Source organism: Triturus cristatus, chromosome 11 (assembly GCF_964204655.1).
Source record: "Triturus cristatus chromosome 11, aTriCri1.1, whole genome shotgun sequence".
Taxonomy (NCBI): domain Eukaryota; kingdom Metazoa; phylum Chordata; class Amphibia; order Caudata; family Salamandridae; genus Triturus; species Triturus cristatus.
Window position 1 is genome coordinate 384,635,461 of NC_140594.1, and position 19,149 is coordinate 384,654,609.

The following is a 19,149-nucleotide window of genomic DNA, read 5'->3' on the forward strand; positions in this document are numbered from 1 at the left end:
TATCGCAGGTAAATCCCATATGGCCATTGTGCAGAAGGTGAACAACGAGGGTGAGGGTGATCCCTTCTACGAAGTCATGGGGCTGGTGACGCTGGAAGATGTCATTGAGATCATCATCAAGTCTGAGATCTTGGACGAGTCTGACGATTATAGTGAGCCATTTGTTACCAAACCCCTTTTCCCTCTGCCCCTTCTGCATTTCCTGTTTTTTACATAAGTTTGTACCTTTCCGTCAAGTCCTTGCTATTTTACAATGTTCTGATCTCCTGTCCCTGCTTTAGATCAGTCCTGGTGACTTCTTCCTAAACTTTGTGTCCCTGTCTTTTACCCTCCTGTGTTATTCCATTTCCTCTTGCTTGTCTTACCATGTCTCCCTACCTTTGTTATGGTTTAGCTGTTCGTCACCTTGGTATACCGTGCCTCTCTGTTTCTATTTTCATTGTCCCTCTCCCTTTGTAATATTTTTGCTGTTGACAAATATAATAAAACACTACACAGACAGGTAAATATTGCCATTAATACAAATGTATGTAAAATTATATCCATATTTTAGGGAATTTCTTCCTGTTTTTAAATCCCAATGTGGTCTATCTGCTTAGTAGTTGGTCTGGAATTCATGAAGGACAACAAGGAGTCACTCACAAGAAGCACACTTTTCTATGCTTTTCCACTTTTAAAATAAATAGACAGGAAATTGACTGCTTTCTGTCTGTATTTGCATGTAAAAATCAGTAAAAACGGAAAACTGGAAGCCTGAAATATAATACCGAAGATCGCACAATTTCTGGAATAACAATTTCTTCAAACGGGGAAGCAGTGATTACTTGTTTTACACTGATTCGTTACTAGATGGGTATCTGTTTTTTTCTTGTCGGTTTTACATTAAAGGTTTGTCATCAAAGCTTTGTCTTTACTTATTGGCACATAAGGTGAACGCATTAGTGGCAGGCGTCAGCCACAGGAAAGCTCGGGTCGTTTTAGACTCCATGGGTCAAGAGGACCTCGAATTGCCAGGCATCTGGTTCGAGCTTTCAGTAGCTAGCCCATCTTTAGTTCACTGTATCTCCCTTGCCCATCAATGAGTGTGATGACCCTATTCCTTCCTTAGGTTTCTTTACCCTTACTTTTTATGCAGTCTACTAACTTCCCTTTACATCTTGCACAGAGGAGCACAAGGTGAAGAAGAAACAGCCGGCCCCCTTGAACACAGTGCTGGAGAGACGGAAGGAGGATTTCTCGCTCTTTAAAGTCCCAGAAATCGAACATAAAGCGAAGATCTCCCCTCAGCTGCTGTTGGCCACGCAGCGTTTTCTCTCTCGAGGTCAGTGTCTATAGGAATTGAGGCAAGAGAACAGTAATGGGTTCTCAAAGTGTGGTACAGCGTAATGTCCTCTCCCCTGCGATGAAATGAAGCTTGCACACACATTCTTCCACTACTGCAGCACGCCTCTGCTTCCTTTTGTTGCACACATTTGAAAGAGTTACATTCAGCAGTGTTTGTGTTTGTGTGAAATGGCCACCTCTGTCCACTCTTTCAGCTTTTAGGCTTGTAGCGTGGACCGCGTGGGCTACATGTTTCAGCGTTACTTTGTGGAATCTCATGTTCTCCAGTATTGGGGTGTCTTTCATAGATTCACATGCTTAAATATATTCCCCGTCGTCGGAGTGGGAGTCCCACGGTAAATAATATAGCAATATATACAGCCATAATATATATATATATATATATTCACTGAAAAAACCATAGGTTTCACACATGTTATAGTTAGCGGAAATTTTACTGATAAAAAACCAATGAAATTCCCCCGTTATAGTTAGTGCAGGCAACTATAACTCACACGACCGCAATCCTCTGCTGATGCTAATACTGTATTTAGACACTTATTTACCCATGTCTTCTTCCATACATTTTTAGCTATACATATATTACAAATATTTTTTTTTCATAAAGACACATGTCATCAGCAGAAGATTGCGGTCGCGTGAGTTATAGTTGCCTGCACTAACTATAACGGGGGAATTTCATTGGTTTTTTATCAGTAAAATTTCCGCTAACTATAACATGTGTGAAACCTATGGTTTTTTCAGTGAATTTGCAAGGTTTTTTAAATGCTAATTCCTAACTATAACGTGTGTGAAACCTATGGTTTTTTCAGTGAATTTGTACGGTTTTTTAAATGCTAAGTTACTTTACGCCATTCGTGGCGTGCGCGCCCACTTAACGCAGTTCGTTCCGTGCGCGCACCGTGCGCGCACAGTGAGCACGCGGTGCGCTTCGCGCACCACGCGCCCACTTTACGCAGTTAGTGCCGTGCACGCACGGTGCCCACGTTACGCTAGATGGGCCATGTACGCACGATGAGCTTCGCGCACCGTGCGCACATGGAGGACATATGATGCACTTCGTTTTTAAAGGTAATATTTTAATTTTTCGCAAAAGTTATAAGCCATGCACAAATGGTGCCCTTCGGGCACCATTTGCACACGGGGTGGAGAGAGTGTGGATAATTTTTTTTTAAAATATTTTTTTTTTTTATTTTCGTTTTTCGCAGCTCTAATAAGCCATGCACAATTGGTGAGCTTCGGTCACCAATTGCACACAGGGTGGGGTGATTGTGGATAATTTTTTTTTTTATATATTTTTTTACCGTACGCGTACGGTAAGCGTAATCGGCGAAATTAGCAAAAAAATAAAAATTCAGTTTTTGGCCTTGGGGGATCTTTGGGGACTCCCTCTACATGGCTATGTGTGTGGGAGCTGTCAAAACAGCCCCTTTACATGTTTTTGTGCTTTGTTTGTTAATCATCACTCTCAGTGCGAGAGAGAAAATGGCGGCCGCCACTTCCTGGTTAAGGCCGATTCGAATGTTTACTAAGATCTAAGAGCCAATCATAATCGCGCACGCCACCGTACGCGTACGGTAAGCGTACCGTAAGCGCACCGTAAGCTGGCTCAGATATATATATTGATTTAAAGGCTATTTTCTCAGAATCTACTGAACAGATTTACACCAAACCTACAAAAGGCACTTCCTTGACCTGAGGACTACCTCTCTGCCAAATTTCTAGTAATTCTGTTCAGCCGTTCGGGCTGTAGCCCTGTCTAAAGGTCCTATGGAAAAATGCATGGGAAAAACGCGTTTTGGGACCCCCCTTTTATCTCAGCCCCCGCTTGACGAATCCCCCCGAGACTTTCAGGGTAGGAGCGGAGCGTAGCGCCCCACCTATTTTGAAAAATTCGCGAGGATTCGTCGACCGGCGCCAAAGTTATTCAAAATAGAATGTTGCGGATTTCCTATGGAAACGTGGTCCTAACTATAACTACCTACTGGCGACCGCCAGTAGGTAATATATATATATATATATATATATATATATATATATATATATATATATGTGTAATCCTATAAAAACAGAGATATAAGTAAGTAATAACATCAATGTCCCTATATGAAATTTCCATAGAGATGCATGGAAAGAGAAAAAAGACATTCGTAGTCTATCTCTGTCATTATGTTAGTCCAAACTACGGCCAATCAGGCGCCAGCTCCTCTCTAGAACCTTCTCCTCAGAGCTTCTCACCTCAGATTTTCTACCGCACGTCGTGTGACAGGGAGTCTCCCTGAGCTCTGCTCAGTTTTTGTCAGTCAGAATGTCTTCAAGTAAGAAATCTTTGTTTAGACCATGTTCTTCGTGTGGAAAGCTGCGTTTATTTTCTGAGGACCCACACAGTAAGTGTATTTACTGTTTATACCCAGATCATGAAGTGGCAAAATGTAAATTTTGTAGAACTTTTTCTACAAAGACTTTAAAGGACAGAGAAGGCCGTCTCTTAATATGGCTTCAGAGACTGAAGGATAAAGATGACCCAGTGTCTGACATGGAAAGTCTTCTTTCTGGCCGTTCTCATACAGCCTCTAAGCGCAGTAGTGTGCAGGAGTTACCATCTCCTTTCCTCAAGAAAAAGAAACTGTCAGCTGCCACTTCTGCAGTCTCACCTACTGTTTTGTCGCCTTCGGGACATAGTTCTCAGGCTGTAGAGGCGTCTATTTCCCAGGCCTCAGGAAAAAGACTGTCCGCCTCGTCGACGATGCTGCCGACGACGAGATCTGCTGTATCTGGCTCGTCGACGGTGACTCTGACGACATCGGCTGCTTCGTCGTCGACGAGTGTTCTGTCGCCGTTATCCTCGTCGACGGTGACCATCAGTACTTCAAGGGCGGTGACTTCTATTTTGCCCATTACATCGTCGGCGAAGAAGGTAAAGGTACCGTCGACGCAACCCGTCTCGTCGACGAAGGCGTCGTCGATCTCGTCGGCGTCCACTTCGTCGACGAAGAAGAAGATCCCGTCGACGGGATCGTCGACGGTGGCTTCGTCGACGGTGGCTTCGTCGACTAAAGCCTCGTCGGCGACGGCTCCGTCGACGACAGCTCCGTCGACGACAGCTCCGTCGACGGCGGCTCCGTCGACGTCGATTTCGTTGGCACAGATTCCGCCGACGTTTATTCCGTCGACGAGCGTTCCATTATCAACAGCTCCGTCGACGAGGCCTTCGCTGAAGACGTCCACAGTGCATACCATGCAGCACTCGACGGCAGGTTCTTTCATTAAGATAAGGGTGAACAAGATATCAAGGAGGGAACAGCTACCTCATGCAACTTCAGCCTCTCTTTCATCATTCACTGAGGTTCCTTTGACACCATTACCAACTGGTTCTAGCCTCGATAGGCAGGAAGAGATTATTCCTGTAGGGGATGCGCAGCCTCCCTCCCCTTTATTTTCTACGGATTCTGATCAGGAGTCCGAGGGTTTACCGGAGTCCTTTGGAACGGCGCAAAGCCCATCCGACTTGATAATTAAATGCCAGGATGAAAGCAGTGAGGGTGAAGACCCAGTTTACATACAGCAAGTGCCTGTGAAACCGGCGACTCTTCCATTGTCGCTCATAACTAATCTCCAACGCATGTTGGACGACTACAATCAACGCTTTCATATATCTCCACAGCGTTCTGAGGTCCCGTTAACTCCTGTGGTTCCAACAACTATACCACCGATACCAAATGTAAATCCTTTACCTCTGCTACCGTCTGCACCACCAAGACAGGTCCCAGAGAGAGTGTTGCCTCACTATGAGCCTCCGCAGGAAGTCCCTCAAGAAACAGAAGAGGGTGAAATCCCAGATGATAGTGGGGATGTGGATAACGATGACGATGATATGGCGGAGTGGGACAATTACCAAGCACAAACTCCATCCCCCTCTCAGATAGTAACAGGGGATTCACCTCCAGTGGACATAGCGAATTTTCACCAACTAATGGAGAGGGCGGCGCAACGTTTTAAACTGACAACGGAGCGCAGAGAGGAAGATTGTTTCCTGTATGATTTTAAGAGTCAACCTTTTAAACAGACTCATGCTATTCCTATTGTGGAATTTATTTGGGAAGAAGGCAAGAAGTTGATGCAAACACCGAATACCTTGCCGGCACAGGTGCCTAGATTAGAGAAGAAATATAAGGCACCAATAGGAACCCCAGCATGCCTCACGGGACAGGCTAAACCTGAGTCAGTCGTTACGCAGGCAGCGCAACGTAAGGCAAAAAAATCCGGCGTCGACTGTCACCGCACCACCGGATCGTGACGGACGTCGAATGGATGCCATAGGGCGTAAGTTCTCTTCAATGGCCTCTACTGTGGTTAGAGCAGCTAATGCCTTGGCCATTTTGGGTCGCTATGACCGACAAGTGTGGGCTGATATTTCAGATGTGCTGCAAGAGTTGCCGGAGCCATCTAAGGAAGAAGCAATGAAGTTGCTTCAAGAGGGAGAAGCAGCATCGGCGGAGATAATTGATTGTGCAGTAGACATCGCCTGCACGGGGTTCTGTCAGCTTGCCGGAGCGGCTGTTCTGCGCAGGCAAGGATGGTTAAGATCAACATCCTTTCGACAGGAGGTACAGTCCATGATCCTTAACATGGCTTACGACGGCGAGGCGTTATTTGGAAGTCATGTGGATGAGGCACTCCAGTCCATAAAGAAGGATACTGAAACAGCTAGATCCTTAGGAAACCTACAATTTCAAAGGCAAAATTTTCGTGGTGCACGCGGACGCGGCACCTCCTCCAATTTTCGAAGGGGTGGTAATCAATACAGACCCTATAATCAAGGATCCAACCGATATTCGAATGGCCAGCAACAGCAGTCTTCACGACAGCAGGCCTCCAAGTCGTATAGAGGGAAATCCTCATACAGAAGAAACGCATATAAAAGACAGTGACTCTTTCCGGACATGCAGGGTTGGAGGTCGAATCTCTGTTCTTTTCTCAATGGTCCTCCATCACAAGGGACCGTTGGGTTTTGGACATTGTGAAAAAAGGACACGCCTTAGAGTTCACCAAATTCCCTCCTCCCACACCACCCTCAGGACCACCACCTGCTCACATGAAAGAACTTTTGCATCAAGTTTGACTTCTAAAGCAGAAGGGAGCTGTAGAATTGGTGCCAGTATCTCAAAGGGGAAAGGGTTTTTATTCCCGATTCTTTCTGATCACGAAGAAGAACGGAGAGTGGAGGCCCATCCTCGATCTAAGGGCACTAAACAAATACCTAAAGAGCCAATCCTTTCGTATGATGACGCTAGTAGACATCTTGCGTCTACTCTCGCAGGAAGATTTCATGGCAACTATAGATCTCCAGGATGCCTATTTTCATATTCCTATATTACAAAGGCATCGCAAGTTCCTGCGCTTTCGAGTGGGTCAACACGATTACCAATTCAAAGTGTTACCGTTTGGTCTGCGCTCGGCCCCTCGTGTGTTCACGAAGGTACTAGCTCCAGTAATATCGTTTCTACGAATTCAAGGAGTGCAAATTTTTCCATATCTGGACGACTTTCTCCTGAAATCTCAGTCAAGCACTCACCTAAGACAACACATACTTCTATGCCAGAACGTGTTTCGCTCATTAGGTCTGTCCATCAATGCAGCGAAATCCCAACCTCATCCTGCTCAGCAAAGGGATTTTCTGGGAGCAACTCTGGAAACGGTATCAGCAAGAGCGTTTCTTTCCCAAGAGCGTCTGCAAAAGATTCTACGGCTGGTCGCTTTGATCAAGTCAAAAGAGTCAGTTTCTGTGAGGTTGTTAAAATCATTTCTGGGGATGGCGTCATCCTCCATTGCCTTAGTTCCCCATTGCAGGCTGAGAACACGTCCTATTCAGGAAGCATTGGATGTTCAGTGGCGTCAAGTAACGGGCTCTTTCCACGACATAGTACGTGTCACAGATCAAATGAGGTCAGCACTCGCATGGTGGGCAAATCCAGCCAACTTGACAGAAGGCACGTCTTTTCTGTTGGTGCCGCCGGACTGGACAATCACGACAGACGCCTCATTAGAGGGATGGGGCGCACATTTGGAGGCTCTCTCGGTAAAAGGGAGATGGTCAACACACCAAAGAACTTGGCACATCAACAGGTTGGAGTTAATGGCGATTTATCTCGCTCTAAAGTCCTTTCTGCCCTTGATCCAAGGAGAATCAGTGCTAATACAGACAGACAACACAACCTGTATGCACTATGTGAACAAACAGGGCGGAACAAAATCCCCAAGTCTGTCCAGGTTAGCTCAAAGAATTTGGGACTGGTCTCTCACTCATCAAATCATGATTACAGCAGTACACCTGCCAGGAGTATCCAATGTCCTAGCGGATTCCCTGAGCAGGTCCTCCTCGTCGACCCATGAGTGGGAATTACACCAACCCACTCTAGAGAGGATATTCCAACTATGGGGTCGTCCGCAACTGGATCTTTTTGCTACGCCGCAGAACCGGAAATGCCGGAATTATGCAAGCTGGCATCCCCACAAGGAGTCGCTGGGGAATGCCCTTTTGATAAACTGGTGCAATCTATTTGCGTACGCCTTTCCTCCAATTCCCCTCATACCTCGGGTCCTTTGGAAGATGAAGAGACAACCTTGCCACCTGATCCTAATAGCCCCACGCTGGCCCCAACAAGCGTGGTTCTCAGAACTTCTCCTGATGTCCCAATGTCAACCAATCCTCCTGCAACATCGGACAGATCTGCTCACGATGAGCGAAGGGAGAATTTGCCATCCGAATCCCTCCTCACTGAGCTTATCGGCCTGGAACCTGAATACCATGAGTTCTCCCATCTAGACATCCCGCAGGATTGTAGGGATATTTTGTCCCAAGCAAGAGCACTCTCTACAATCAGGACGTACAAGTTCAAATGGAAAAGATTCTGCCACTGGTGCGTTTCTAACGGAGTCCACCCGATACACTCCACGGCGCATCAATTACTACCTTTCTTCCTGCACCTAGCTAATTCTGGACTGTCTTTTGCAACCCTACGGGTTTTCCTAGCAGCAATTTCCCGTTTCTGGCAGGATGGATCAAATTCCCTTTGTTCCTCAAGAATAATCCGTCAATTTTTTAAAGGTTTGTTTCGGAAATTCCCGCCAATTCGACGCCCTCCTCCGTTGTGGCATCTTAACGTTGTGTTGGCGCAATTGATGAGACCTCCGTTCGAGCCCATTCACAAGGCCGACTTAAAATATCTAACTTGGAAGGTCGCACTACTTCTGGCATTAACGTCTTCACGTCGTGTCAGTGACATTCATGCTTTTACCGTCAAACCTCCGTTCCTGCAGTTCAAACCGGATGCTGTAGTGTTACGCACCAATCCATCATTCCTACCCAAGGTGCCTACTGATTTTCATATTAATGAACCAGTAATATTAAAGACCTTCTTTGCCAATCCTCAGACACCTGCAGAGCAAAGATTGCACTCTTTGGACGTGAAGCGATGCCTAAAATTCTACATCAGTAGGACAAGTTCGTTTCGAAAATCCGATCAACTTTTTATAGCATATGGACGTTGTCATAAAGGACGTCAGGTTACTAAGCCGACGATTGCACGCTGGATTTCAGCAGCTATTGTTTTCTGCCACCAAAAGGCAAACAAACCCCTACAGTCTTCAGTGAGAGCGCACTCCACTAGGGCAGTCTCATCATCTACTGCCTTATTTGCTGGAGTACCTTTGCAACACATCTGCAGAGCAGCTACGTGGTCGACCAGACACACGTTTACTAAGCACTACTGCTTGGCAACTTTAAGCGAAGAGGACGCTGCAGTAGGACAGGCAGTGCTACGCAATCTTTTTAAATAAGGTGAGCCTCTTCCTCCCGCCTCCATATTGTTTCCATTTATAATTGACATATCATGCATTTATACTGTTAGTTATTCAGTACTGTCATATGCATAAGAAGATTGATTGTCATTACAATTTCGAAGCTGTGTGATCATGGAAACAATGATGATTGATACTGCTAGCTATTCTATATTCAAGCATGTGAATCTATGAAAGACACCCCAATACTGGAGAAGAACAATTGTTACTTACCTGTAAACAGGTGGTTCTCCAGTATTGGTGTCTTTCATAGATTCACATGCGACCCTCCCTCCTCCCTTCAGAGGCTCTCTTCTCCTCATACACTCTAAAGTCACTTTGGTGCTACGAAAATCTGAGGTGAGAAGCTCTGAGGAGAAGGTTCTAGAGAGGAGCTGGCGCCTGATTGGCCGTAGTTTGGACTAACATAATGACAGACTACGAATGTCTTTTTTCTCTTTCCATGTATCTCTATGGAAATTTCATATTGGGACATTCTTGATGTTATTACTTACTTATATCTCTGTTTTTATAGGATTACTTATGTATATGTATATATATATATATATTATGGCTGTATATATTGCTATATTATTTACCGTGGGACTCCCACTCCGACGACGGGGAATATATTCAAGCATGTGAATCTATGAAAGACACCAATACTGGAGAACCACCTGTTTACAGGTAATTAACAATTGTTCATATGCATGATCTGAAAATGAATTCATGAACGATAATTTCCAAATTTACTGCAGCCCCAGCGGACTTGATGATCTGGGGTAGTGCATGCTCATGCACAAGATAGTGTTTTTCAGTCGTAATTGATGTAACCCTGCCTGGTAGGTTGTTTGCATGCAAAGTTTGCAAAACTTTGTCTTGGATTGCAAACCGATTTGTGTGATGTAAAAGCCATAGCTGTTTTTTAGGTCTCGCGAGCCAAAGGCTCGAAGAGACATTTTGTATGTGGGCTCCAAAAAGTGCTACCAGGCCAGCCTAGAGCTACAGTGCATGTGCGCAGGCGCGCGCGCCGCGCTTACTTTCACTTTCGCGGCCGCACGGCCGCTTTGATCGCGATTTCGCTTAATTTAAGGAAAGTGACGCTCTAGTTTCATCAGCAAACCTTTCTTAAATCTGCTCTCACACTAAAGCTCATAACCTTTTAACGTCAAATTACTTACAGAGCCAAAAGACAGCACTAAACTCTCTCAAAAAGATCCAACGCGATTGCTTGCCAAAATAATCATATGTGGTCGAGAGACCTGTGTATGCAAAACAACTTTCCTGTCCGTCCTGTGAAAACGCAATTTAACTGTGTTTTCTTTTACTAGCAAACGTCATGCAGTTAACAACACTCTGATGACTTTTACCAACAAAGCAGGCCAAGTAATGACGAGATATGAGTCAGACTGAAAAGAATCTCCAGGTAGGATACCGCTCTGCCCGATTCCACTGACATAGTGTTTCTGGACCCGAATTTACCAGCCAAAAAATCTGCCTTTAAAAATCGTATGAGAAACGCGCTGCAAGCCCAGCTCGTCCCTGCCCCTGTCTTGTTTTTCATTGTTGCAAATAATGTTCTGTACATCCCTGCGCCACGGAAAGGCTTCTTTTCAGTCTACGCCAGCATTAATAAAGTCAGCGAGACTGGGCTCGGCTATTATCTGGCGAAACGTCACGGGGCCCTAACTGTATTTTTAATAAAACGGACGGCCAGCTAATCCTAGAAACGGAAATACTTTGTGTATTATAGATAATGTGTGATTTTTCGATTACACTAAATATGTAATCGTGTAGACAGCTTGAGAGAGGGAGCTAATCTCCTCTACACGGCAAACGAATGCTGAACCCTCACTGAACTATCATTTATAAATGCAATGTCACGTTCACAGCTCTCTGAACCACAGCATTCTTCTACAGTCTACTCTGCTTGGCTCCTTGAGGTAAGCCTGGGGTGGATAGACAATGGCGTTTGCCCCCCTTATGGCCAAATCAACAGTTTCATGCTGCCTGTCAAACACTTTTCAGGAACTGATCTGCAACAACATGTATGGAGGCTGGAAAATAAAGAACAGCAATACTACCACTTTTTATACATACTGGAATAGCGAAAATATATGCCGAATGTAACTAGAACAAGCATTTCAATGCAATAGGTGTTCCATTTACGCAAGTTTGAGCTATTGACATTGCAAATAACAATGCCTTTTATTTTTGTTTTCGTTTTAAAAACGTACATAAAAGGCATTGTCATTTACAATGCCAATAGCTTAAACTTGTGTAACTGCGATACCTATTGCATTGCAAATGCTTGTTGTTCTTGTTTCCTGAATTTTACAGGAAGTTTTCTAACTTAACTATCAAGCGCACTTGTACCAGTTTTGAAATCGTTGTATATTATCACTCCTGGTTCCATTTTCACATCCAACCATATCTGAAATAAGACAGGTCAGTGTTATTTGGCATTTATACTGGATTAGTGTTTAATGCCCCCATCTCTTTGGAACTACTTTCAGCAAACGAGCAATATAGGGGCACGCAAGAATCTTATACTCAATTTCTTCAGAAATTGGTAATCTTGCAGAGATATGGCTGGGCATTGGGTGGTACTCATTTCAGTTGTGTCGTTTGTGACTAGACCATCACTAAAACTCAGACTAGATGAGAGCCATAATTTACAAATGCCTTTCCTGAGCACATTTTCACGTATCTCTTTAGGAGCAGCCCTATATGTATATAGCGGGTGAAAGCAGCGGAGGTCCTGATTCCTCCCTTGCGGAAGCATTCCTAGAGTGGGACTCCATTCTCCAGAGTGCAGCCTGGTGTGGGTGAGTCAGCCCAGGACAACGTGCTAAAAGCACATGCTGAGTCCCGCAGCGTTGGTCGTGCCTGGGCGTGGCCTCGGCCAAGAGCGGGCCCTTCTGGCCCATCCGCAGCCGGTGGGTGCTGGGTCATGCCATTTACATTTTTTATTGGACCTTAGGCAAATAAAACTATTTTTGGGTGAGTGTATCTACGTTTGGTCTCTGCTATTAACTATGTCATTGGCACTGTTGGGACTTGGGGTGGTGAGACCAAGACAGGTCTCCATTGCCATTTACTTGATCTTTGGCCTACTCTCAGCAAACTTGGTGGGGCATTAAGTTTAGAGTTCTGAGATCAACCATGGTGAAGCAAACTTTCTAAGGGAGGGCTCAGCCATCAGTGCTCCACCCACAACCCACCTCGATTGATAGAATGCTGCAGAGAGCCATAGGGGTTGTGGCTACAGCGATCGAACAGAGCGATGGCTCTCCCTATCCACTGATCCACACTGTTCCCCGGCGGGTCCGCAATCTGCTCTATTCTGCACTCCTGGGGGACTAAACCAGCTCCCGCTCAACAAGGAGATATTGGCCAATGGAGGAAATTAACTAATGACTGTCCTCAACTAGGGGGAGATGCTCAGATTTAGACACTATACCTATGATGAGGCTGGTGACATTCTTATGACCCGCTGGGCGATTTGGATAGTTAAGGGCCCCAAGGACAGGCATGGGTATTGTGCCATTAACTTTATGAACCCTAAGCTGGCCTATAATCTTGTGGCAGGTGATCTTTCTGTGCAGGAACTGGGCTCAGCGATAATGCTTTTACCACTTGGCTATTTCGCTTCAAGGTGACCAAAGCGAACGTGCCCTTGCTCCCCAGAATTTATCTTATAAGTTGGGCAGTTATGCTTATAAGACACCTGATTCCCTGCTCGATTCAATACCTATAGCAAACAGATTTGATGTATTGGAGGGGATTGACTGACTTCTTGGGCATGTTGAGGCCGAGGTTTCCTAAGACACATGAGGGAAAATGTCTGAGGGGGAGGAAACGGAAATATGGAAACGCTAGTAATCCTTCCTGTTCTCTCAATTGGATCCCACCCTGCTCTCGTAAGTCCATCATGGATGGTGGTGGTTGGCAGGATAAAGTACATGAGGTGGTATACAAAAGCCCTGGCTCTTGGTAGAGAAGGGAACAAGAATAGACTCTGGGTCCACACAAGGTCTTGCCGCTTTCAGCAGGAGCCATCTCCTTTGGAGCCCTCATTGGAGGCTAGGGTCATCAACAAACAAACAGTGGTGTGATCATGGGGTAGATAAACCAGCTGTTGTATACCGCTCTCTGGGCCGGGGTGGGGGCCCAGCCAGTTGCCAGCTCAAAGGGAGAAGTCTTATATGTCAACTTTAAGAACTCTGGAAGTTTTCAAATCTCTTGAGGTGGTGTCTTGGAATGTTGCTGGCTTAAAGAACAAACTCGACTGTAGCGACCGAGGGACTTTCATAGATCAGTACGATGTTTGTCTGTTTCAGGAAACTTGGTCCACAGAGGAAGTCCTGAGGTTGGGATTCACAGCCTTTATAAAGGCCGCAACTACCAGAGGGAGGGGCAGATCATCTGCGGGGCTAATATATGGGTGGCCACACACCTGGGTTGTAATGCCAAGACGATTCAGTTTGCCTCAAATGATGTATTGTGGATTTCTCTCACCTTTGCCCCCTAAGTTCTTGTTTTGGTTAATGTCTATTTGAGACCTAGGAGCCTTGGTCATGAATCCCCTGTTGTGGAGCAATTATCCACTCTTTTGTCCTCCACCTCGGAGAATACTTAATAGGTCATAGGTGGTGACTTTAATTGTCAATTGTGGCCTCTAAATGTAAATAATGGGGATACCTTATGTGAAGAGGACAGGCTGGGCCATCCCAGTGTTGAATATACCTCCTATCTAAAAGTGGTCTTTTTTGGCTCTCCTAATCAGTCCTCTTACCTTGAACCATTCTGTGCGGCCCGTAATGGGTGGACTAAATCAAACAACCAAGGGCTGCATACATTCGTTCTTAATTGATAACATCCTTGTGGACATGAGGATATGGCCTTTTGTCTTCCATTTCATAGCTCTGCCCAGGTATAATAGTGACCACAACGCTTTGACTCTTGATCTTGTCCTACCTGCAAAAAGTGCTTGGGCAACATTTAGCGACAAGCTAGACGATAGACTAAGATTGACATCATCCAGGCGTAGGATACGCTGGACCGCAATACAGCAGTCCCCTGATTTAATAGATGCCTTGTATGAGACTGTGAAACCCCGAAACCGGTCCTAGGATGCTAGTTTCCGGTCCAGGGAGGACCTGGCTTAGCATGTCGGGCTGTACTGTTCCCATGAGGCACAGGGTCAAGACTGATTTGCATATGGCCAGATCTAAACTGGGGTGGCATGGTGAGCAAAAGAATGATGGATTTAACCCAGATCTCTTGACTGGGGGTGAATGTTTTGATTTGTTCTGCATTCCATCCATCAATTGTGTGTCTTTTACTTTGTATGAGACTGTTGGCAATTCCCTAATGGCTCTGATCAAAGTTACAGCATCAGATGGCAAAATCTCCTCACTTGCAGGGGTGTCTGAGATCCACACAGCATTAACTGATAACATAAAGTATTTATTGTATATAGAAGTGCGGAATAGAGGCCAAAGGCAGAATAGCCTCTCTTGGTTCAATCGGCAGTGATGCCAAATCAGCTCTGTTAGAAGCTATAAAGAACAAGGACAGATCCCAGATTAAATTTAAGAGGGTTATCTAAAGAGATACCATTAAGTTGATAAAAAAAAACCTGGGACCAGGCTAAATGGGATTCTCTTTTTGGGGCCTTAAAGAGTAACATTTGGGAATGGGGAGGACAGAGACAGTTTTGAGCCTAATATTGCTGCCTAAGCTTGTAATGAGACATATAGGGCCTTGTGTGATGCACAGGAGGGCCATGGAACTCAGAGGGGTGCTGGCGCCGGCTACCTAAGTAGGGAATTGTCTTTGTGTGGCCTTCAGGATTATCCTGTGATAACCCTGTCAGAGGTGCTCAGTGCTATCTGTAAAATAGCCCCCCATAAGGCACCCGGAATTGATACAATTCCTGGGGATCTCTTCCTTTCAGAACCAGGGGTTTAGGGATCATATTTGTGGGTAATCTTTAACACTATAATGGAGGGTATGCCTATCCCTAAATCATGGGCTAGAGCTGGAATTATACCTGTCTATAAGAAGGGTTCCCCTCTGTTACCAGGCAACCGCAGACCCCTTAGTCTTATTGATGTAATCCAGAAAGTTTTTGCCCGGGTTTTATTGGTACGACCGCAGGAGTGGATAGAAGCCCATAATGTCATTAGTCCATTCCAAGCAGGTTTTGGACAACACACCTTCACTATAGATCAAGTCTTTAGGCTGCAAAGCCTATATTGGTAAACTGTTATTCTAGAGGGTGTAGTCTCTATTTAATATTTGTGTATCTTAAGTCCGCTTTCAATTTAGTACCAAAAGATACGCTCTGGTCAGTACAAACTGTTATGAACGTTCTTCTTTATCTCTGCCACATGTTTATGAGATTGCATGAGGAAAGCTTTCCACTGGCCCAATATGGGAAACTGGGAGCTCTCTGAACCCTTTACAGTCTGTAGGGGAGTTCGGCAGGGCTGCGTCCTGGCCCCAACACTATTTTGCGTGTACATCAATAATTTGGTGGATTCTGTAAATAAGGTTAACAAATATGCCCCTAAGTTTGCTTTTGATAAAGTATCGGCATTGATGTTTGCAGACGACATCCTCTTTCTTTCAAAGACCTTTATGGGCATGACCGTTTTAATGCCTTTTTGCAGGTTGATGATTAGCAATTAATGTTACCAAGACTTAATTTTTGGTCTTCAACCCATCTCGCTCCACACGTTCCAATCCTTGCTTGTTTTGAACTCCTCTCAAGATGGTATCCACTTTTGATTATTTAGGCTAACTCTTAGCGAGCACATGGACTGGTCGATCCATATTGCCAAATCAAGGCTTAAATTTGTGTAAATCTCGGACAGTCTGGCCAGGTTGCATAAGGGTCCTTCCATGAGCCTATAAGCCCAGCCTTTGAGATTTATAAAATGCAATCCTTAGGTGCCAATATGTATGGGGCTGAGCTTTGGGGGCTCAAAACTGTGAAAGACAATGACACAATTGGGAATAACTTCATTAGGCAGCTAGTGAGTCTCCCTCCCAGTACCCCACTAATTCTGCTGCGACCAGATGCAGGAATCGGACACATTTCAGAGGAAACCAGACCTAGACCGCTTACTTTCTGGAGAAAAATTTAGGTCACTCCTGAGCTGATTTCTTATAGGCTAGCGCTGGAGGAAATATTGAGACTACCTGGGGCAAGCAGGCTGCCTTGGCTTAACTTTATAAGGGATACGCTAACTAACATTAGTAAATGAATTTATGGAGCGATCCTGTTGTGGCCTGCTTGTCAATATCAAGAAAGGACCTTGTGAACTGCTACAAGGAGTACACGCGCTCTTCTCTTTTTACACGCTCGTTTTTGGGCACTTTGACAGCAAGATTTATTGGGATAAAAGATACCTATATCCTAGGTGCCTTTTTATATGAAGTACAGCCTGCTTTAGCATGGAAACTCTACATTCAGTTTAGAAATGGGTCACTTCCTCTCCGTTACTTTACCAATAATTGGTGAGGGGATCCAATACAGAAATGTCCAGCCTGTGGCGTAGCAGAGGAAACTGAAGCACACGTTCTTTTATTTTTTGCCCCAGCACTATAAAAAGTGCAGGTCCAAATGGCTGATCCAATTGTGTAGGAATATAGGAACACCCCATTGTCGAGAGGCATTGAGAATGTTAAAATCTGATACTCACCAGTCTATTGTATTTGCTGTTTTCAGATATTTGTTTACAGTTTGGTTTGTACAGAAGAAGTTATGATTCTATTTATGCATGTATGGACCAGGCCAAGATTTTGCATCTGTAATCTGTCTTTTAGCTTCAGATAATAAATAGCGATAGCTTAGGTTGCACTGTATATAAAGGTTCTCTTTAGGCCTGTTCATGAAAATGTTGGTGATTTTAGAATGAACGCTCAGTGCAACATTTTTTTATAGTGTGGTACTTTAAGTCAAGGTGCATGAACTTCTATTTGTGGTCCACGCACTACGACCGCTGGCTTTATGTCCCTTGTGCTTTTATACTCACTAGAGAAAGCCAGAGCAGTTTCAAAATAAAGGCCAGTTTAGTTTAGCCTACCTTGAATGATAGACCTCTATGGAATGCATTTGCAAGTTCTCTAGTAAAGGCCCTCATCTTTTAGAAACTTGCTTTAGTATTTTGATATCCTTTTTGGGTCTTATTAATTGTGTGCCATAATGTGAACATTGGAGTTTTTTTAGATATCAAGTTGTATATTCCTGGGTCCTTAGCACTGAAAAACAAGTGCATTTTATGAATTCTGCTGCTCCAGGCTGAATACATTGTTTTTAATTCACAACTGTTTACATTTAGTTTTGGTCTATATGATTTTATTGCATTTGTATGAATTTATTATTCTGTTATTTTATGGCTAGTTGCCGAAATAAAGATGACAAAATGAAATTTATATAATGTACCCGTTTTGGGGGGTTTCAAAATACAGAAAAATTAATGCACTCAAATATGTTTCCTGTGTATGTGATGTTATAATTGGAAGCTAACTCTCCTTGCGGTTAAAGAGTACCTACTCCCATCTTTGGTTATATGGGTTGGGTCTATTGAGAAACATTTGTGATCAGTTTATTCACTAAAACCTTATCCACAGAGTGGATATTTCCGATTGAACCACTGTTACAGTGAATACAGATTAATTCTGTAATTTCATTTTATAGAAATTGTAACTCGACCTAGCTAGCCTTTCTGTGTCCAGTGCACAAAGGTAGTAATTTGGTGTTGCACTGCTGTAGTACCTGAGAACATGACACTGGTGAAAAATAACATTGCACAGGACTGATGCTTCCAGTAACCACTGAATGCCCCAAGACCAAATGAAAAGACTCCAGGATCTCAGTATATCAAACCAAGAGATATCCTCCTTCCAGTAATCTGAGTTTGAGTGAATTTAGTATCAAGAGAATCCGTTTGTTGGATCTTTTACCCGTTTTTATTTTATTGATCTGAATACAGGTTGGGTTATCCAGAGTCTTTCTGAATCCTTCGCCGCTTTCTTCACATTGTGTGAGACGTTCATGTGAGGGACATTAGTTTATGGGCTGCAGATTAAGGCACTGGGAAACTGAGCTAGAGTTTGGGAGATGGGGGTTATAGTGGGTAATTTAGAATTGACCAAATTGTGCTTAGGATAAGGAATGTGCAAGGAAATTATGAAATGTATAATCTTTATATGATCATGTGACCAACACCATCTCATAACGAGGGCCTGGTGGCTCTTCTGAAGATGGATTTGTTGTTGGAAAGTTTCGTACCAAATTTGTGTGTCAATCCAATGTTAATTTAAAGAAGCAAAAGAACACCATACATAACTTATCACAATTAATCCCAGTACCCATCCTCTTCCCTTTGATTTTGCACTTCTAATTTAGTTAACTAAATATGACTGAGCACTGGGTGGTACTTTGTTGCTGCTGTATTGATTGTACCTAAAACTGTGTCTAGGTGATAGCCATGACGCACAAATGGGCATTATAAGGTACTATTTCAATCTTTATATTTGTTAAATATAAACATTACTACATGTACATTAATAAACAATCCATTTACCACTTGCTTTACAAAGAATAATTCTGTATTTTTATTTGATCGAAATTACAGAATTAATATTGTTCTTGTGTACGTTGTGCCTTTTAGTGTACTCTTTTTCAGTGATACTCTTTTGAACTGGACGGTAACCACTGCCTTATTGACTTTTAAAGCTGAGGCAGAGGATTGGACAGTATTCATAATTCAATTTACAAATTCAGCCTTTCCTATGACTTTGTCCTGTGTTTAATTTCCTGCTGCAATTCTAAAATCGTTGTCAACGCAACGCTGCTTTTCAGTAAATATTTTATTTCCTTCTCTTTCCTTTAGTCAGTTTAGCAGCTGAACACCTTTTCTTGCATTCTGAATGTGATCTATAAGTCTT

General features: G+C 43.9%; 1 protein-coding gene across 3 annotated transcripts in view; it reads left to right on the top strand.

Moving 5' to 3' along the window:
- Nucleotides 1–19,149, top strand: part of CNNM3 (cyclin and CBS domain divalent metal cation transport mediator 3) — a 281,724-nt gene that overhangs the window by 124,855 nt on the left and 137,720 nt on the right. For all 3 annotated transcript variants that reach the window (XM_085634570.1, XM_085634569.1, XM_085634571.1), the window contains exons 2-3: nt 9–152; nt 1,166–1,321. In XM_085634570.1, coding sequence (XP_085490696.1) covers nt 9–152; nt 1,166–1,321 — 300 coding nt within the window. The remainder of the gene's footprint in view (nt 1–8; nt 153–1,165; nt 1,322–19,149) is intronic.